The 22,102-nt window shown below is 41.5% G+C and overlaps 2 protein-coding genes across 3 annotated transcripts; both read left to right on the top strand.

Moving 5' to 3' along the window:
- Positions 1-452: 452 nt before the first annotated feature.
- On the top strand, positions 453-12,465 carry larp4aa (La ribonucleoprotein 4Aa). Of its 2 annotated transcripts, XM_078254909.1 has the most exons (17): positions 453-1,033; positions 3,363-3,480; positions 3,720-3,878; positions 4,866-4,953; positions 5,075-5,211; positions 5,302-5,405; positions 5,507-5,617; positions 5,717-5,770; positions 5,875-6,084; positions 6,589-6,692; positions 6,910-6,951; positions 8,443-8,679; positions 8,785-8,839; positions 8,946-9,104; positions 9,214-9,353; positions 9,453-9,657; positions 9,964-12,465. In XM_078254909.1, the coding sequence occupies exons 1-17, from the start codon at positions 917-919 to the stop codon at positions 10,342-10,344; spliced, it is 2,421 nt and encodes an 806-aa protein (XP_078111035.1). In that variant the 5' UTR covers positions 453-916; the 3' UTR covers positions 10,345-12,465. The 2 variants fall into 2 exon arrangements, with proteins under 2 accessions (XP_078111035.1, XP_078111036.1); XM_078254910.1 differs by lacking the exon at positions 6,910-6,951.
- A 3,922-nt stretch (positions 12,466-16,387) lies between these two features.
- Positions 16,388-20,719, top strand: asb8 (ankyrin repeat and SOCS box containing 8). The gene is made up of 4 exons (XM_078254911.1): positions 16,388-16,499; positions 17,762-17,937; positions 18,036-18,140; positions 18,621-20,719. The coding sequence occupies exons 1-4, from the start codon at positions 16,430-16,432 to the stop codon at positions 19,254-19,256; spliced, it is 987 nt and encodes a 328-aa protein (XP_078111037.1). The 5' UTR covers positions 16,388-16,429; the 3' UTR covers positions 19,257-20,719.
- The last annotated feature ends 1,383 nt before the right edge of the window (positions 20,720-22,102 follow it).

A 22,102-nucleotide genomic window follows, 5' to 3' on the forward strand; every position in this document is an offset into this window, starting at 1 on the left:
ACAGATAGCCTAAATGCATTACGCAGGAGTAGCTTATCTAAATTATCAAAATTGACTTAGGATGTTAAGGCCTACAAGGGAAAAGTCCATGTTTGAAGTTGTATATTTTAATCATTTTTGTTTCTTAAACGTATACTATATAAAAGGGTTTTGAAATCATAAAATTAAATAAAGATTTACTTTTGTGATCTCTCAGGCTCGCTTGAACTTTTTTTTTCTTTCAACTTTAGAATAAAAGTAAAAGAAATTCACCTTTTGTCATTTTAAATACAACAACAAAACTATACGGCTTTATATGTGTACTCTTGCTACGGTACTCCTCGGCACATAAATATTGGTATAGGGACTTCATTACATCTAAGTCAAAGAGGTTACCTCTTTGGCTGAGTACTGTAGAAAACTACAGTGTTAATCCGGAAAAGGAAATGGTTTCTGCAAAGGTCACCGAGAACTCGCGGTGGCAGCCGGGACGTCGGGCGGACTGTGTGCCTGCGCTGAGGAAGGGTGCGTGTCCCCAGTGTTCGCTCCGGTCGCCCGGTTAGGAATACGCCTCACGAACCCGGTGTGTGGTGTAATATTTGATGAAACGCCAGCAGGGACTGTGGTCTAAGAAGAGTCATGGTTTGGCATCCCTTATACCATTAGTCTCTTAGCGTGCAAGTTTGATTCATTGAGCTAGTGGCGTTAGCCCGCTTCGTTGATTCATAGCACGCTAGGTCGCTAGCTTTAGTCCTGTAGCATATCTGCTAGCCGGCTAGCTAGCTAGTAAGCTAGTTTCAGTGTACTGCTGGTCAATCCAGTGGAACAGGAGAGAACCAGACTGACTGCTGAACCCATCCGCTATTTCTGAAAGAGGAGGTGGGGCAGGCGGGGGCCGGGAGAACGCGACGGAGTGGAAGTGAGTCAGGAGCGGCTGATGAGTTCAGATCAGAGCGGAGAGCCGCCGCTGCTGCAGGAGGAGGCTGATCCCGGACCGAAGACCGGTGGGAAGGACGAGGCTCCGCTGGGGAGCGAGGGAGGGTCAGGCGGCATGGTGAGTGAGGCCTTCTTTAGCTAGCGAGCTAGCTAGCTGTCTAAGCCACTGCTGCTCATTGGAGACTTGCTAGCAGCTCAGCACAGTACGCCCCCCTCTGCGTTATGAACGATATTCACTAAGCAACAGCTAAAATTAACGCAAGCAAGGCATGTTTTAAGCTAACGTTACTAAATTTCAGCTTGGTTTTGACTTTGACTTTTTACGTAATCGCATACGTTAGTGTTTAATCGCAAGGTGATATTGACTATCAAGCGAAGACTCAGGCACAGCACATACGGCAGCACGACTAACGTTAACTACTAACTTGCAGCCAGTAACGTTAGGTAGCTAGTTTTACACACCGTTAACGTTAGCCTTATCTCCACTACAGATAGCTAAGGCTAGCTTAGCTACCGTAACAAGCAAGCTCATTAAGTAGTTTGCTGAGTAATCATTAGCCTATAAGTTAAGTTGTAACACAGCTATAGAATGACGGCAGTGGTATTGGGAGCGGAGAAGTACTGATTGAGTTGTTTTCGATGTGGAGGTGATCGATGTTTAGATTGTTGGCCGAAGGGTAGCTAAACGTTCAAATCACTAACGTTATCGGTTAGCTAATCGTGCTGCTAACTAACGTTAACTGAGCTAGCGCAGTGGCATGCGTTGCAAATACCTGGCCTGCAGCGCAGTCAGCTGACATCACTTGGCTTGCCACGGCCTGTAACACAGAAGCATGCATTGTAACCATGTGTCAAGTTGCACATGAAATGATTGTGCTCTTTTGAATGACACTGAGGCCTCCATCGATTCTCGTCTAATTGGTGGAGAGAAGTGTCTTGAGGCATAGTGGAACTGGCAGCTGTACTTGTCAGGCCGAGTGCTTTTGCTAGAAGTCGGTGGATCTATTAGCAGGTTGCAAGTGACAATGTCAAAAGAAGAAGCTGATAAATTTGACAGTCACTGATGTTTCAAAGCTAGTGTAAGCACAGTCTACAGTTGGTTCACAGAAGTATCTGTATGCTTTCATATGTACAGTATGTGATCTATTCTTGGCCACAGATCTTTGCTGTGTCAGGATTTCTCCTGCCAGTCCACAGCCCTTTCTGTTATGGAGGGTCAGATCTAATCATTTAATAATGTGCATCACAATATAAATATGTTGTTTAAAGTTACGCAAAGTACTGTTTAAGTTTGTTGTTTTATCACCATTATTACTACACATACTTTGGTTACTCAAAGCTTCTTTAATCATTCTCCTCCTTGAGGTTAACAGAGCAATAGCCTCTTTAGTCGACATGGGATCATGGGGCCCTCTGTGGCACATTTCTTTGCTCTTCTCTGGTTTCCTATTGGATGTGTGGTATGCAGGTGTTCCTGCCATCCTACGATTGTGCCAGGTGATTTCAGTTAGTCGGCCCCCCAATTTAAAGTTAAAGTAATTAGTGAACTCAGCAGGTGTAGTGAAGGCCTGTAACCTGCATGCTCTGTCCCCCAGCACAATGTAATTCCTTGTTCAATTTGCAGGTTTTTATTAAATTGGTGTGTCTACACACACACACAGTACAGATGTAAGGTTTAGCCAAACAACAAAAGGTAAATTTAATTTCAGTTAACAGCTTAGTCAAATGTTTTAATTCTATACTTTTGTCGTGTATTTTTTGGGGTGTTTTTTAAGTGTTTTGTTTGCCCGTTGAAGCGTAAAGGTGGCATTAGGCAACTAGAGTTTTGTTTGTTACATTGAAGTCCATTGCCATAATTACATCAAGTTATCATGTTCCCCTCAGATTTCCACCTTGATGATCATAGATTTACTATGTAAATAGACTAAATAGCTATTAGGTTTATGTAATGCATTGGAGATGCCTGGTGCTTACTGCTTGGTGCTTAATATTGGATATAAAAAGTAAGCCAATGTGTTTGTATTGATTAAAAAAAGAAAATTAGTGTTAGTGGCTTGACTGGACAGTTACAAAACAGACTGGGTACTGCAGTGTTCAGTTGTCAACAAATTTGTTTAAGCGGCTCAGATTTTGACAAGTACGATGCCAAGCAGAGATGAGATGGCAAATCTGAGGTGAATCAGTGAGAATAATAAATACATTATACTCATCGCAGTGTAGGTCTCAGTTGCAGATGAACCACATCCGTCACATTCAAATTGTTGAAATATAGGTGAAACCGTCAAATTGCAACAGTCAGTTTTAGATCATTGACAACATAACATGCAAACTGTCTACATTGTGTTTTTGTGGCTGTGTAAAATGTTAGATTATGCTAAAATACCAACGCCACTCTGCTTTTTATGTTGATATTGAACTTGCCTGATCCTGCTGTTTCTGCTTTGAAGGTCACCTCTAAGGGCGCCGGTCTGAACCCAAATGCCAAGGTGTGGCAGGAGATCCCTGTGGCCCCCAGCGAGGCTGTTACCAACAGCCCTCATTGGCCCCCCTCAGACATCAGTGAGGGTGAGATATGCTCCCTTCAGCCCAATTAAATAGTTTGCCTCAAGTTCTTATTATTTAGTTTTTTTTTACCCGTTTGTTGACAACACCTGTATACATCTAAAATGTATAAAGTACACACACAGTACTAAGGCAAACATTGGGAGCTGTATAGGACTTGTATAGACAAGGTGAAGCAGCCCTGAAAAAAAGAATATTTCTCTTTATCTGGTTCTAAATTAATCTATTTACCTTGTTCACAGGTTATTCTGAGCCTCCGTCTGTCGGGTGCAAGCAGTACACTGTGGGATTCCCGGCCGTGGATGACAGCAGCTCCACAGCAACAGCTGAGATAGCAGTAAATGGAATGGACCCTCCAGAGTTGGGCTTTTCCCCTGCTGAGTCCACCACAGGGACCTCAGGTCAGTCACATCACATCACATGCAGTCGTCTCCACGCACCAAATTGTGGCCGCAACCTAATGATTATTCTCTTTCATTACATGTATTCCTTTTTTAGTTTGGATGGGATATAAAACTGTATCCACGGCTTTAATACAACACTGTTCTGCAAGCATTGCCTCACAAATGTGCGTTCCACTGCAGCACGCTGCCCTTTACGAGCCTGTAGGTTTTCATACCAACTGATCACCTCAGCAAGTGATTTCACTGAGTGCTAACCCGTGGGTAGAGTCCTTGGTTGAAATGAATGAAAACCTGCAGAATGAGGTGAAACTTGGAACACACAGATACTGTTTTGACCACACACAACCTATACAGTTATTTGTATTTCATTTACCATGTTCACACGTAAATCCTGTGTTGTGCCTTGGGGATAATGAACACCCGTTCAACCCTTTGACCTGTTCAAACTGGTTGTCACTGCTCATATAACAACCCTTTGCTTAAAGGGCTTCAGCAGTTTTAGTTAATAGTATGGGTCTAATCCCAAACACTGGCTCATACGCTACCCACAATGCAACACAACAGCACTTTTTATTTTAGACCTTCCCTGTCTGTTAAAGTTTTAGGGTTATTTTCTCAGAGTATGGAGTCACATAACTACAGACCCAAAATACACCATATACCTGTTTTCACAGGCTCAGCAGTACTCATTATTAAATAGTACTCACGTGGCTTGGATATTACTACTTATTAAAAGGTAATAAAGCAGCCTACACTCTTGAGATTGAGTGAAACATAATTTTTGTTTGATATGGTTTGATGTCACTTCCAATGTCGTCATGCATCGGTTTGAAGTGTCAAATCCTGTTTAGGGGGACATGCCTGTCAATAATGAACCACAATTGAGTCAACACCTGTGACGGTGTCAACAAAAACGCATCATAAAAGTAGACTTTCAGAACAGTTGTATTGGATTACCGCTGACATTTGATTTTTGATTCTCAGTGGATTCCAAAACTGAAGAACCATCTCAGATCCCCTCTGAGAATCTACGAGAGTCTCTGAAGAAGGAGCTGGAGTTTTATTTCTCCAGGTCAGAGACAACCACTCAAATTACCTTCTTTCTTTTTTTATACTGTAGAATTTGAAAACTGGACTTATTTCCCAAGGCAAGAGAAGGCTAATCTATGTGGATTTGTTGTTTTGTAATTCAGAGAGAACCTCTCAAAGGATTTGTACCTGATGTCCCAGATGGACAGTGACCAGTTTGTCCCTATATGGACTATAGCCAGCATGGAGGGCATCAAGATCCTCACCACTGACATGGACCTCATCCTGGATGTGTTGAGATGTAAGTGGATTATTTAAGATGGTGTCTGCTAAAACCATGTGCGTTTTATCTGTGGTTTGTCTAGATTTAAACGCATTGAATTCCCCTCAGCTTCTCCTATGGTACAAGTGGATGAGAAAGGGGAGAAAGTGCGTCCTAATCACAAGCGATGCATTATCATCCTAAGGGAGGTCCCCGAAACAACACCTGTTGAGGTAAAGTTAACTTGTGAATACACTGCCTGTCTTTGGAAGCATCACACCGTATGGAGGCTGTAGATGTTTGTGTGAGACCATTCTTTGTATGTAATTCACAGGAAGTGGAGTCACTGTTCAAAAATGACAACTGTCCAAAGGTGATAAGTGTTGAGTTCGCACACAACAACAACTGGTACATCACATTCCAATCAGACACAGACGCTCAACAGGTAAAAAGTCAAATAGCCCTTTTCTCTACACGGTCTGAAGTATTCCGTTGACCTGCTGCACCGTGAATTGCCTCATGATTGGCCCTTATGCTCCCACAGGCATACAAGTATTTAAGAGAGGAGGTAAAAACATTTCAGGGAAAACCCATTATGGTGAGTTAAATTAAAACACCTTTGTCATTTCGGAGAGGCCCTCTTGTGAAGTTGTTTTCAGTTATTTCAGTCTTTGCTCTTTTCCTGGGTTTCCACGCTGACAGGCCAGGATAAAGGCCATCAACACATTCTTTGCAAAGAATGGCTACCGTAGCATGGACAGCAGCCTGTACGCTCAGCAGTCCCAGAGCCAGTCCCAGTACAGCTCTCCGCTCTACATGCAGCACGTCTACCCCCAGCAGCAGTACCCAGTCTACGGCATCGTGCCTCCCACCTGGACGCCTTCGCCCACACCCTATTTTGAAACTCCTCTGGTGAGACATACTCTACTCACAATGCTCTGAGACAATCACACTAACACACACCTACTCGCCCTTCATGCACCTCAGTTGAAAACATTAGCTTCCTGTGTTCATTTTGTGTCATCAGCATTAAATGTGTAACATGTTATGCAAATAATTAACCTTGAATGCCACAAGTTGTGCGCTGGCAGAAGTCCTTTATTACCCCAAGAACCGGCACAACTGATTTGTTTGGTCATTGCCATCTTGTTTGTTGCTACGTCTGAAGCGAAATGCATCGAGTGAATTCAAATGAGTCCTTTCCTTTTTTACAATTTGAATTGTCAGCAGACATAAACACACAATACTTAAATAATAAAACGACAAGTTAAATAATCTGTAAACAGTTTTACACTTACAGGAAAATTATCTTTAGGTCCTTGTGGCAGCAACTGAATAAATAACGTGACTATGTATGTATGTATAAATATACTCTATGGAATAGGATTTGTAAATGCTGTCTTTTTCCTTGTGCAGGCACCGTTTCCCAACAGTAGCTTTGTGAATGGATTTGGCTCTGCCGGACACTACAAAACTGGCTCCAGTTCTCTTAATATCACTCGTCCTTTCAACCGAAACCGGTAACGCCTTCTTTTTCCAGATGTTTGTGTTTCTTTTTGTAGTTTTGACTTAAATCTAAGTCTGTTTTCTTTACATACACATTCCAATTGGAATATTTTACGACTTGATTGCACAATGTTAAAATTTCAGATCATCTTCAGTTCAAATTTGTCTGAAGATATTGTGACCACAACAGGGAATTGTTTTTCATTCCCTGTCTTCTTACTGTCCCCACAGTGTCCCCCTCTATTCAAGAAAGAATGTAATAAATGCCTTCAGGTACCACTGTTATACAGTACAATAAGTTTCATTGCTACCCTCATCGCTTACCATACTGCAACAGCCAAATGACTAAATCCACATTGAAGCCAATGCCTTCTGCCAGTTGGACCTTTATGGCCATGATCCTCTTCATTAGTGTGTAAATGTTTGTTGCCAGGTAATGGCCGTCCTGGATTTGTCAGGTCATTTGATAAATGTAGGCTTGCCTACTAAATGGCAGCAGCTGCTATCTGATGCTGAGCAACTGGCTTTTTCCAGTTATGGCCACCTTGGTTCCAAAATGTCCTCTTTGCATTGACATTACATGCAACCGTTCCTCTCCATCACAACTAACCACCCATGTTATTTGTTCATTGTTTTTTCTTAGTTTTACAGCTGCTTTCTACGTCAGTGATTGTATTACCACATGCCATGCTATAACAAAGAAATGCTGACAGTTAGGAATTAAGTCTAGGTCAGGCTGCTGTAAGCTTTAATGTACACTTCCAAATCTTTCGCAAAGAGATGACAACTTTGCAAGTTTGTTTAGAGAAAAAGCAGCTTCACAAAGCAATGTCTCACTGGACTCTTCTCAAGTCGGACCTGATGATGAGATCAAGATGCGCATAGAGGGAAACCAGAGAGTGGAGTAACTAGCTTTGGTTCTCTCTTTCTCCTCTTCATCTTTTATTTTCTTTTTTTCTCTCTCTATCCTTCCCTTCCAAAGTTACAAGCTTCACTCGTGTCCCGATGAGCGTTCAGATTATGAGATCTGAGGGTCAAAGACTCACGAGAAGACCAGTCCATTCTGAATCACTCTGACACAATATCTGTCTCAAAGTGTTATTTGCGGTGCATTAAGATATTAGTAGCTCGTCTAGTTCTTACATGGGTGTTGTCAGCTCTTCTCAATAAGTTTATGATTGGTTGCAGATTTCCAAATGTCAGTATGTTGCCATCAAAGTCTCCACAGCTTCAACCAATCATGAGCACAAATGTAATCTCCCCCCCAACCCCCTTGCATGTTTACACAGTTACCCTAAGGACACAGCATGCTGTCTTATTCCTCCAGCAAACTGTGGGCACCAGTGTTTCCGTTATACTTATTTAGCGGCTTCAGCTCCATTATCTGAAAATTGTTGATCAACCCACAAAAAAAAATACAGTGCTGTTTTCTATATGTGATGGCAATACATTGTCCAAACACAAGCTCCACCTATAGAACCATAGAGTGGTTTAACAGGTCATAGCCCATTAAATTTGATTTGCGTAACTGTAATAGCTGCTGAACATTTAACAAAGCACCCACACATTTATGTATTAGTGAACAACATTGGTAAAGTTACCTAAAGGACAATGTCCTGATGTCCTATTGTGTATTGTTTTCGCTTCGTTCTGAGTTTTCAACACTCAAACTGGAAAGGAAACACTGGTTACCATTATGCCTTAAAACTATTTTCAACTTAATGTTGACCGTGCTCATCTTCATCTTTTCCCGTTTTGCGACAGAAACCATGTGAAGCCCCAGGTGAGGACAAGTGAGGTGACCTCAGCATCTATAACTCCTGTCCCCTTGGAGAGTCTGACTGGATTGCGCAGCCCGCAGCCCCCCGCTCCCGTTGTCACCGCCGCCACCACAAACCCAGTCCAGACAGCCTCTGACCTGGGCTCGGCGTTCTCGCATCTCTCCTCCTCTCCCTCGTCTTTGGACCCCAGTGATGACGGCAGCATGGCTGGACGTGGAAGGTAAACCTATTTTAACTGACTGTAATGGCTGCTGTTGTTTAGCTGCGACTTGATCCGTGACGCTTGACCGAGTTGCTGTTAATGGAGCCTTTCTTTGCATTTTAGACGGAGCACAACCTACAGAGGAACACGGAGGAGGCGAGAAGACGAACGGATTGCGGTAAATGGCTTTTTATGTCGTCTTTCAACTCGTATGTTGTATTTAAAGCATGAACCATCGCGTGATCTTTCTGTTTGTTGGCTCCGTTTCAATTTTTCTTTCTCAGAGGCCTGTACCGCTAGCAGAGGTCAAGGTTTCGCCACCCAAATTTGACTTGGCTGCTACCAATTTCCCACCTCTTCCTGGCTGCGTGGTCAGTACACAGGGAGAACCAGTGCTAGAAAACCGAATGTCTGATGTTGTACGCGGTTTGTACAGGGACAAGGTAAGAAGACATTAAGACTGCAACAGTTTGTAAATCTCTTGGATAAACTGCACTGAGAGTATTGTAATGGTAGGTAGGTGTAATGTGCATACCTCCTTGCTTTTTATAGACCGAACAAGCCAATAAAGAAGCCACTGTGAGTCCAGGTTCAGGCCAACCCCCAGTCACAGAGGAGGCTGTGGCTGTCTCCAGTCCTGCCCTGGCAACAGTGAAATCTGCTACACAACCACTTGGACCCTCAGCCCCTGGGTACGACTGTCTCAGTAATGACAATTTAATTCAGGATATTTGGTGCATGAATTAATCGTTAAATGGTAACCTGAATGTCTGAAACTCTTGTTCTGACAGGATCACTCGTCAGGAGAAGAGGGTTGAACGGGCAGAGCCCCCAGCTCCAAAAGTGGCTCCACGCACACCTGTTACTACCGTAAACCCATCCCCCACCACACAACCCGTGCCTAGCTCCAGGCCTCAGCCCTCTGCTGCCGCCTCCACGCCCGCAACTCCCAGCATGCCGGCCCCTGCTACAGCCATTATTCCCACCCCTGCACGGGTGAGAATATTATTTGTTGCAATGACAGCCTGCACTCGAGCATAGTTGTCTTCCTGATGATGAGATCTTTTGTGCATAGAGGGAAGTGAGGTAGTGGTCTCTCTCTCTCTCTCTCTCTCTCTCTCTCTCTCTCTCTCTCTCTCTCTCTCTCTCTCTCTAAATGTCCAGGATGTTCACTCCTACCCCGATGAGCGTTAAGATTATGAGATCTGAGGGTTTGACGAGGGAAATCATGAAATTGTATGTATACATGGGAGTCTGTGTTACATCCTTTTTAAAATTGTGCTTTTCCCTGCCTTTGTTCAGGAGCCACGTAAGCTCAGCTATGCTGAGGTGTGCCAACGGCCACCCAAGGACCATCCGCCTGCAGCTTCCACAGGCACCGCTTCGGGCCAGCCGTTACGTGAGTTGCGCGTGAACAAGGCTGAAGAGCTGGGCTCCAGCAGTGGTCCTGGAGACAAGCAAGAGAAAGGCCACGACAGGGAGGGGGGATGGGAATGCAAGGAGAGCCGACCATCACGTGAACGTGACTCTCAAGGCTACTACCGCAGCAATGGCCCCAGAGGCACCGGGGGCCTCAAGTTTCGGGACCAGAGGCGCCCGCCTCCGGCCCGACGCAGCTCCCCACAGGGAGGCTACAGGCACACTGGCAAAGAGCAGAATATCCCACCAGTATCGCCAAAGTAAAAACTTGATATGAATAGAAAAAAAGATGTATGAATATATACATGGAATATATAATTATATAAAAATGAATAACATAAAAGCAACAACATTATGGTAGCCACCACCCCCCCCCCACCCCACCCCCCCCCCTGGAACTTGTCCAAAGAAAAGCTTTTAAAATGACAATAAGACCGGGACATCCAGGACTAATGGGCAAAATGATACCTGAAGAACTTTGATGAGTGATTTGAAAAGAAAAGAAAAAAATCTTGTTTTGGCCTCCAGCATTATGCTTAAGCGAATTTAAGTGCGATTTCTCTGGAGGCCGTCTCATTTATGCTCTGCTAGGTAGAGGTGGGATGCTGGGCCGCGTAAAGGCCCTCTACCTTTTTATTTTTTTTTTTTTTAAAGAATAGATGTCTGCAAGAACAATATGCACTAAGAAGAAAAGAACATGCATATATGTCATGTACATATACAAAGATATCACTAACACGCAATGAGACATCAGTTGTTTTTTTTTGTGTGTGCTTAGGTTTGCAAGTATGACTGAAGGGTTGACTGTCTGTGTATGCATTGATTGTTAAGCAACTTGATTGAAGTGCTACAGTGTGCTGTTGCACTGATGTAATGAAATGGATGATTTTTGATTTTTACATCAGAGACTCAATCATTGTCCTGAAACTGGACAGTGTGGTCTTCTAATGTATATTAATGAAATGTGTTCTATGGTGGTATTTTGACCCTAGTTTATAATTGGCTTAAATTGTTATCAGTCTGATATCAAACTGTCGATGTACGCCGCAGTCAGATGTGTGGTTTTGTTTGAAGCCGAAATCCACTTTGGGGTTCTCACTGACCTGTTACCCACGGTGAACCTGCTAGCCTGGTCCAAAGTTTTCATGTTAAGTTTTATCTCTATCTATCTGAACCGTTTTGGGTCGACCCAATCTGATGGATTCAGAACATTGTCATGTTGATTATCAGTCAGGTTCTCTGTTTACATGTTTGCTTTGGTAGTAGGGTGACATTTTCCAAGAGGGGGAAAAAAAGAATAGTTTAATTGAATAAGATTTGACTATTCAGTGCGCCTGGTGGTTTAGGTGAGATTTGGCTTTTCTACATCCCAGGATATCCAGGTTAAGCTTCTATCTGTGAATTGTTCTTAACAATGACATAGTGTCAAAAATAGACTGAGGAGTGCTGTTAGCTGAGGATGATAGCTACATGATATTTGGCAGCCAAGTCGTGGGTATAAACAAAATTGGAACATTTTCACGTGCTATGTGCCAGCTGCCTACGATTATAGTGCTAGGATACAGTTTTGATTTTTATTGACAAGGTCTGCTAAATAATGTAGTCTATGGGAAACTTTTGGCCCAGTTAAACTGGATTTTGAAGAAGCTGTAGAGGCGTAGTTGCCTATGCTATATTGTGATAACCCTTCACTAGAAAATGTGTGTGGGAGAATGTAATTGTTCTAGTACAGAATTTACAGAGGGAGGCTTTTGACAGCAGGTATCCACCACATTGTTTTGTGCTTATAGGGTGAGTTTGCTGGGTTGTTTTTGTTGTTTGTTTCTCTTTGTTGTTTTTTTCTTTCCTTTTTTTTAAATGTTTGAAGAACAGATTGACTTAGAATTTGAAGTTTGACTCACTGTATGTATTGCTTTTTAAATTTATTTATTTTAATTCCGATGCACAACGCTTTTCTCCCAATCTTGGTAGGCTGGTTTCCCCAAAGTTGTGTGAAATCGCATTGGCAAAATAAAATCACGCATATGACATTTATATACTGTTGGAGATGTCAGCTGAGCGAAAATACTTGATGCATTGACTTTGGTTTTAGTAATGCAGTAAAACGAGTAACCAATCACTGGGGCCGTTATTTCTTTTTCATTAATGAGTATGAGCAGCTAGTGATTTAGTATAATTAAATACATGCACTAACTTGTTTTTAAAAAGAATCTTACTCATGAGTAAACTAACCCTAACCCCACTCTCCTCCATATGGTTTGGGTTATTTTCTGTTAATTCGGGTTGGGGTGGCAAAAGGAAATATAGTAATGGATCAACTAAGTGTTTGAGACACAATCCTAGAACTGTATGAAATGTCACCAAAAATAAATTATTTTGATTTGGCTTTCCAGTGTCACATTTCTTTCTGCTATCTTGTGTTTTGTACGTACACAACAACGTACTACACACATCAACGGTTGGATGGGTTGCTGCATTTCATACAAATGAATCAGCAGTGAAGTCCTAAGTATTTAAATGCATTGGTTATACAGATCCAGGCCTTCTTTTTTTGTGATCAATTTTTTTTATTTGCACCTTCAGACATACAAAACAAATTCCACAATGTGTGACAGGTAATAGCAGATGGTGCACAGAACAGAGAAACACAAATGGAACAAGAACAAAAACCCTCTCCCACCCTCTGCGGTCACAAGGAAAACAAAACAAAACCGTATTGAAACGGCCGTTTTCCAACCAAGTAGTTACAGGAACGTAGTTCTAGGAAAAGTCCACTTCTAAACAGATCTACTACCTACTCTCCCCCAAAACCATTTTTGCCATTTGCATTCGCACTGGCCAAGTGGCCATAGGGACTATAGGAGGGGTAAGGGAGTAATTTAGGCACGGCAACGGTCTTTATAGCTAAAATCAGAAAACGTACAACTAAATACTAAATCTAATGTATATAGCATATTTGTCAAGTCTCCCGAAGAGAAACGGGTATCTCTCTATCCCCCTCCTCTGCCTGCTGCGGTGTGACCGTGTATGTGTGTATGCGTGACGGCTGGCCTGCGAGTCACATGATGGACATGTGTTGTGATATTTAAACAAACGAACCGTCAACGTCGAAATAAAAGCCTCTTATTTACGAGAGTGGTCTGAGAGACCTCCAGCTTACCTCGGGGTCTCTGAGCATGACTGGCCGAGCGCTGAGCTAGCGGCCGGGGCAGGCGCCTGCTGGCTGCCGCCTCACTTCATGGACATGGGCGTAAATCTGATCTAACAGTAGGGGGGGGCAATAAACATAAAATTTCAGAAGAGCAAATTTTGAAGGGGACACAAATAATACAGCCAATTATACTTGTAGAGGACGTGTTCACAGAGGAAAGCCTTAATACTATCATTAGTGTAGCATGGAGACTGTACCATTATCCTTCTTTTCAGCGTTTATCTTGATTCAATGAAAAAGATGACTAAATTGACCAACATATTCTTCTTTAAAACCATTTATTTACAATCAAGCCACAAAAATAACTTAAAAACATAATGACTTATTTTTAAAAAGTGTCCCCATATAAAAGAAATACAATGCTTTTGTACACTTTTTAAATTAGCTGATCATAATGTAAGTTAGTGAGCCACTGGTAAAGCTCATCTGCTCACCCTGACAGCCACACACCTCCAAAAATATGAACTAAGCTCAACACACTTACCTGAGACTCTACACCTGACTGTCCCTGGTCTCCCTGAGACTCTACACCTGACTGTTCCTCAGTTCTTTCCGTCTCCTTTGCCTGTGACATAGTGACGTTAGTATTTCCATAAGCACCCATTCTTATAAAGATGTTACAAAATTGTCTTGATATGAGGACTTAATGTACTTACTTGGCGTTTTGGTGTAAGCCTACTGAAAAAGGATCTTATGTCTGTTTTTCTTTTCTCTTGTCATTTTATCTGGGCAACAACAACACAAATCTTTAACGTCAGATGTCTAAATATGAGTTCATAGGTTCACCACGCGGTCATATTATAATTATGAAATGATCTTGCGTCCTACACATAAATATTACGTTTCGTCTGCGACAGAGGATATATATTTAACTGATCTGCCACTTAACTTCATATTGAGCAAAACACAACTGTAGATCTTCAATATTAACCCTAATATCAGTTCACACACATAACGTTAGGCTTATCGCCGTGGTAACGTTAGTTGTAGTGGGTGCATTTCTATCCAACAAGCTATTAAACAAGCTAGGCTACATTATATTACACTAACATAGCGAACATTTTGTCATGACTAATTCATTAATTACTCAGCATCATTTCTATTTGAGAAAATAAAATCTTCATCCGATGTTTAATGTGAATAAAATAGCCTTGAACCGCCTACTTACTACATTCCTGTCACTACCCGATGTGACGGTGAGTCTAGCGCAGATCCTACAGCATGCAGTGGACCAAACCACTGTGAGGCAAGGGAGGGGGAACTCAAAATGTTTCTAAACTTAAAAAGCATTTTTTGGGGTTTGTATTGTTTTACTACTTACACAGATATTTTAAGTGTACATCATTATGTTATTTACAATACACAGCATTGTTTCAATGATATTTCTGGGGGGGGGGGGGGACAACCCTTAGATGGGGGATTTACGCCCTTGTTCATGGAGCTTCTGAAATCCGAAAACTTTGAAGCAAATTGTCAATTCGGCATCAATTTTCGCAAGACTGCCTATATTTGAAATCTAAACAGTTAGTTTCTCGCCTAAAACGTTGTCAGAAGTGAAATTAGTGATGAATAAGATGGCGAAAATTGTTAAAATTGTCTCATAGTTGGTCTGTCTGTACCGGAAACCCGATCCTCGTTGACCTAGGTTCATATGCTTAAAAGACCTGAAAAGATCCTGCCCTGAAGCAGGAGCTGAAAGAGTTACAGGAACTGCGGCCAGAGGGACTTAAAAATCCCCAAATTGGTCCAGTCGGAACCATACAGTCTATGGTCGGAACACGAGAAAAATATAGGGTTCTAGAACTTTTGTGTTCTAAGAACTGCAAAAATCCCTCTGGTCGGAAAGCGGCTGCCTGATATTTGTGCTGCTGCGCTTTCAGATTCAGGCCTTCTGAAATTAAAGGTGTCTTTAGCCCACTTATTCACCCCTCTACAGTTTTGCTCTCTGTCCTGAACCTGACGGGTCCTATCAAAGTGTCAGGTTTCGGGTGGGGTTTGAGCCATTTTGTTAAATAAAGCTTAATGCTGATTCTAATGGTCTCAATTTAAAATGTAATTGAGACATTTCTCTCTTCTCCGACGGTGCCAAATTGCCATATATCTGCATCCCCGCATGTTATGGGTTGCAAGATGAACAATGCCTACAGTAATCCTGCAGAAAAGTAAAGTCAATCGATCGTTTGGTCTATAAGATGTCAGAAAATTGTGAAAAGTGACCATTACAATTTCCTAAAGCCCAAGGTGGTGATATCAAACCGCTTCTGTCCAACCAATAGCCCAAAACCATAAGATATTGAGTTTATTATCACAAGATGGAAAGTAGCAAAGCCTGACACATGAGAGGCTGGAAATGTTTCGTATTTTTGCTTAAACAATTGATTATGAAAATAGTTGCCAACCAAGACTGACAAACGGATTAATCAATAGTTTCAGCTCTAAATATCCAAACCCTCTGGCTCATGATACATAATATGATTCTAGAATAGTAATAGATACAGTAGATAATGGTCTGTATCTGAATGTTGGTCAAATAGTGCTAAAACAATTAATTAATTAATCAGTTGACAGACAAGTAATCATGACAGTAATTTATGAAAGAAAAAACTCCTATTTTCTGTGTTATATTAATGTAAATATATCTTGGTCGGTTTTGCTCTTTTCTGACATTTTGTGTACACAGTCCCAGGCGAAATATAAAACTTTAGAAAAACTGAAAACACAAATTAGTAGGCCTATATATACATATACTATGTGTTATACAGCCAACATACATAGTAGTATATAATAATAGTAGTATAATATGTCTGTGGCTATAGTGTCTTGTAGGCTTGGCTGTCTACCAGGGGCTGCCTGACCTGTCAGTCTTGAGAGATTTGTGAAGCCACTTGTTCGACTGTAATGTTACCTTAACATGGTCATGAACTGGAGGCATTCACGGCACGTGGATGCCTCCAGCAATACATGCCTATTTTGGGAAAGAAAGTAGACTTGGTATAGACGTGCCTTCCATTCAGACATCGTTAAAGCCGGTACCATTAGTTATAAACAATACCAAGTATAAGAAGTTATCACAGAGTAAAGCGACATCCGGTTTAAAAGGCTCGAGACAGAGGGCGTGGCCGCTGACGCTCTGTGTTTATGTCGAACAGAGCAGCAAACAGTCAATATACGGTAACCTGTCAGATCTCGAGACCGTGGACCAGAAACGGTACGTTATCTAATTAGCATCGATAATTGTACTGTGGTTGATGCGAAGATGGTTTGAAAGTGCATTCACAAGTATTTGAAGCGAATGTCATTCGATGTTTTCGCCTACGACTGTCGATTGTTCTTAGCATTTCGATGCTAACCGTAGCTCGCTAGCTAGCTAACTTGGTGGTAGCTGCCGGGGATCTTTTTTATTTATTTATTTTTATTTTATTTTTATTTTTGTATATACTCTAAAACCAGCACGTCAGCGTCAAGCGGCTCTTGTGATTTTGTACATTACCACTAATCTTTTAAAGATGTCACTTGGTGTGACCCATTTGTTTTATTTCGCTGTGGACGTGGAGTATGTTCTTGTCAAGTGAGCTAACGTTAGCAGTCAGTGACATTCATTTGATTTCGTCTTACGAGTTACTTACATGGCTGATGCTGATATTCTGCTGTCAGTCAGCTCTCGGGCGACTTCAACATTAAGTAGTAGTAACAGCAGAATAACGTTATGCATCGGCTCTCAGAATAACAACAGTACAAGAATATACCATCTACCTTGCATGGTCGGAGCTATGATGTCCTGACAGTATTTGATAACCCCAAAATATGATCAAGGAACGGGGAAAATGTGTTAATTTGTCAAATGTTATTTGTGTGTTATTTGTGTTAATTTTGGTAATACAAATAATCACTCGTGATTGTCATCATACATGATTGCATGACATTTTGATCTTAAGCTCAACAAGTAAGTAACTCGAAATCACTTCTTGGTATTTTGACATATGTGAATTAAAAAAATTGGTTGTCTTAATAACAAACTCCAAAATAAAAGGAGATATCACTAGACTCCCAATATTCAATATAACTTGTCTAAGCAGACCTGATTATGTACTTCAAATTTAATTTCACATGAGTTTAAAGAGGTTTCTACAGTATGTGCTTATTTTTCTATCACAATATTAACAAAACACTTTGACACAGATCTCTATGGGCAAAGTCACTAACTTTGCAACACTACATTTAGAATCTGCTGGTAAAATTGTGCAGGAATAAGTGCATTTCTATGTTAAAGCATTAAATAAGGAAATAGTGCACAACACACACTCCCTTCCACTACATAACAAAAGGGCTAATCCCCCAAAACAAAAAAACCTGAGGGGATTTTTAAAATTAGGTATTGTTTTACTCTGGTGAGTTTTTTTTTTTAAGGTTCAGGGATCTCCATTGTGTCTTACAGCTTTTAACCCCAACTTCTTGAAAAATGTCTTTCAGCGTGCCTAGTGTCACCCCTGCCAGGGTGCCATGGTCCTCAGTTACACATGAGCTCTACTATGTGGTACATCATGCAAAGCATTCAAAGTAAATACTCATTGTCTGAGCGGCTCATCCGCACCATTGCAGCAATTCGCTCATTCCCCCACGACAATGTGGAGGATCTCATTCGAAAGGTAAGCCTGTGCATCTTCCAGTCCGACTTAAAAAAAAAAAAAAAATCTCTTTGTGTCATCAGTTATATTAACATAATTTATCTCCTGTATGCCCTAAGGGAGCTGATGTGAACCGGATGCATGGCACACTTAAGCCCCTGCACTGTGCCTGTATGGTCGCTGATGCCGACTGTGTGGAGCTGCTGTTGGAGAAGGGCGCAGAGGTACGTCATGAATGACTCCTACCACAAGTCTTTAGATTAATTTACTACTTTCCAGACAGCCCCTGTATGATATGAAAGTCAACCTGCAGAGAGTTGAACCTTGTTTGTGATAGATAATCCATCACACGGAACATCCATGCGGGTGTGAACGGGAGCAGAACTCTTCCCTGTTGGTGTTTTCAAGAAGACTTCTGATACTATAACTGTAGGGCTCTGTTTTTGTGGCGGTGCAAGCAGCGCTACAACAGTTTGATATTTTCCTGACCTTTTAAATTCTCTTTGCCCGTCTGTGTGTTATTTTGGTGTCCAACTATCACACCCTCTGATCTATATTCCACTTCAGCCAGCCCTTTTGCACTTTGTACTGCTGCACATACTTAAACCAAACATGGTTTGTGCACAGTCCATGTGCCTAAGACGTATCAAGCGTTGTTAACTCCTTAGCATAACATTGCTCTTTACATTACATTTTCTTATTAGGTGAATGCTTTGGATGGATACAACCGGACAGCACTGCACTATGCAGCTGAGAAGGATGAGAGCTGCGTGGAGCTGCTGTTGGAGTATGGGGCCCAGCCAAACGCCCTGGATGGCAATAAGGACACTCCACTTCACTGGGCCGCCTTCAAAGATAACCCAGAGTGTGTGAGGGCCCTGCTGGAGAGTGGGGCCTGTCCCAATGCCAGGGACTACAACAATGACACGCCTTTGAGCTGGGCAGCAATGAAGGGCAACCTGGAGAGTGTCAAAGTGCTTTTAGACTATGGAGCCCAAGTCCATGTGACCAACCTGAAGGGACAGACCCCTATCTCCCGACTGGTTGCCCTCTTGGCTCGGGGCCTGGGTACTGAACAGGAGGAGGAGTGCCTAGAGCTGCTGTGCCGGGCAGCAGGGCGGTTTGAGATCCGACGGGCTGACGGCACCCTTCCCAGGGAGCTGAGTAAGGATCCCCAGCTGCTGGCAAAGCTGACCAACATGGTGGCTCAGGCTCCCACGCTTCGCTCTTTGGCACGCTGTGCTGTCCGTCAGAGTCTCGGAGTCCAGTTCCTCCCCACTGCTGTAAAAGAGCTTCCTTTACCAGAGACTATCAAAGACTATTTACTGCTGAGAGACTGAGGTGCTGAAACCATTGAAGAGCTCTCAGACCTCACTGGCTGGTTAATAGACAGCTAATCACACAGCATTTAATGGCAAGGACGCGTCTCCATTGAATTGTCTGGCAGTGGCCCTCATTTATCAAACCTTGCTGAATACAGATTTATGCCCCAGGAGAGATGTTCAACCCGCTCCAAGTCTTTTTTTATTATCTTGTGGTTGGACAACATCTAAATGAGCCGTACAGATCGGCAAGTTTGATCAGTTTCAGTTGTAGGTAGAAGACTGCACCAGTCCAGGGTTTATATTGTTTCATAAACAGCTAAAGAGTATGCACTTTTGGTAACTCTGGTCTGGCCTGTTAAAAAGGTCTTTTCTCAGCCCTCCCTGCATGCAGTACAGAAAAGAACCTATAACATCAGGGTTGTTGGGCTTCATCATAGGAATTGACCTACATGAAGCTAGTTGGGTCCAATCACCCAGCTGTTCACAAAGAGCCAGTGCATCTTTGAAATTTTAAGTGGGCTTATTATTCATTTCTTGTATGCAACATTTACATTAAGTATTTAATATCAATACTTTTTAAAGCTTAAATACAATTAATGCTATTATGGTTTGTCACAGAACATGAGGAAAATCTTAAATGTTGAGTTTAGTGGTAAAACTAGTGTGTCCTCATTGTATGATTAGATTTAAATTTAATATAGGTTTATGAATGAGGGCTAATGTCTAATGATGCAGGTTGTCCAGTAATTCTCTCAGAGGCTATAGTTCCTGAAGTACTGCTCAGGAACAAATGTTATGTAGTGTTTATGATAGTTGGAGTGGCCATCTCTCTCTCTCTCAACGACGTCCCAGTGAACTCACAATGCAATCATTTTTGCAATACCAAGGAAAAAAAAAAAAAACACATACACTTGAACCGAACAGAAAAGATTGTGCCAGATGGGAACTGTTTTATTTGTTATGTAGAAGAAACGAAATGTTGCAGAATATTATCATTGGTTTCACAAAATGTGCCAGGCACACTAATCTATGCCTCCATCTAGCCCTCTGAAAATGTTCAATGCTGATGAAAGTGATGTCAACATGCAGCTGCCAAGGATGAATCAATTCTTTTGTTTTTCCGATGGTTCTTTTCAGTCTTAATTGCAAACGTTTGGGTTTTCAAAGGTGCTCCCTGGTCCAATGTTATTGCAGCGTATGTTTAAAAATACTTTATTTAAAATTAAATGTTTAAATGTTAGATCCATGAAATGGCATGATTACTAATTTTTTTTCCCTTGAAAAATGTAACTAAATAAGCTTGCAAAATGTATTTACATTTGTTATGGCATATATCTGGAATTTGACCATTTCTGTGCTTGGTTTTGTTTTCTTGTTCTGCTGCTGTATAAAAAAAGTAACCCCTTAGATTATGTCTTGTGTACACCTGCAAAAGTGCTTTTTTCTCTGTCAATGAAAGTAAATGCCTTCATATTCCATTCATTTTTTCTCTCCATTGTTCTTCACATAAAAAGGTGAACTCATGAAGTTGTTTAAATGCACAGCTACGATACATCTAACAAATCATCAGCTGTAGTAGGCTATCAAACCGTACTGAACTCTAGGCTGTATCAGTTTCATATTATTGGCCCGAATCAGATTATGGTTTTATTTGCATAGGCCTTTTTCACAGCAGACATTTGGACTTCTCAGAGCAGGAATGGCACAGGTTTTATTGATAACATTATCAATGGCTCGGTTCTATTCAAGTGTCGCAGTAAGTGACAGTGAGCCGGAATGCACGACAGCAGGACCCTGAAATCAAACCTAAATGGAGTGCAGCCATCATTCATTTAACTATTTACACCTGTGCTTCTCCTGCACCTTTAATACACTGAAGTTAAGTCTCCCTGTTTTGATTACAAAACCACTTTTCAGTGCTCAATGCTTTCTGCAACTCATTATCTGTGACACAATGACAGAAACGCATGCGGCTTTGTCACTGAAAATATACCCAAATTTAAAAAGTAATATGCAACATTAATAACAGCTAAGCTGTTGGATTTATTTTGACACTGTGAAAAAATATATATACTTTGTAAAAACAGTGGTGGCTTTGGCAAATCATTAAGATGGTGAAGAAATAGCTGTTTACATTACATTGGTCTTTTTAAAGGAATAAGGAAATTAATTTCAACACATTCAGTTTTCAAATCATCCACTGGAGGTCTCTCTAGCCTTGTCTCTGAATTCGTTGTCTCGTTAAACAGCCCTGAATGGTGGCCGGGTTGGTTCAGTGGGTAAAGCAGGCGCACATATACAGAGAGGCTTATGCCTCGATGCAGAGGTCCAGGGTTCAAGTCAGACCTGTGACGATTTCCTTCATGTCTTCCCCTCTCTCTCCTTTCTCCCGAGCTGTCCTATCGATTAAAGGCGAAAAAAGCCCAAAAGAATAATCTTAAGAAGAAAAAAAAGAAGAAGAAAAAAAACAGCCCCTGAATGAGATGTTTTAGTGTGATTTGTATATTGGCGAAAAAATTGTGATGTTACCTAACAATATGTTGTGGATTACATCAGGTGCCTCGTCTTTAATACTTCTTGCAATTTCAAACATACAACAATTTAGCATAATCTCAAAAAAAACAAAAAAAACAATGCAGCATATTTTATTTCTATGTATGTATAATATTTTTTGGCCTATTGTTTTACACCATACTGACTTGTACTGCCACAGTCAGGACATTCACTTCCAAAGAGAGAATAGGGTGAGAATATCAGGAAGGAAACCACAGTAAGAGGGAAAAGACCCCCCCCTCATTTTAAATGTTCATACAATAGTTTCAACTATATGTGGATTGTGACACATCATGCAACAGTAATTT

Source organism: Sander vitreus, chromosome 7 (assembly GCF_031162955.1).
Source record: "Sander vitreus isolate 19-12246 chromosome 7, sanVit1, whole genome shotgun sequence".
NCBI classification, from domain to species: domain Eukaryota; kingdom Metazoa; phylum Chordata; class Actinopteri; order Perciformes; family Percidae; genus Sander; species Sander vitreus.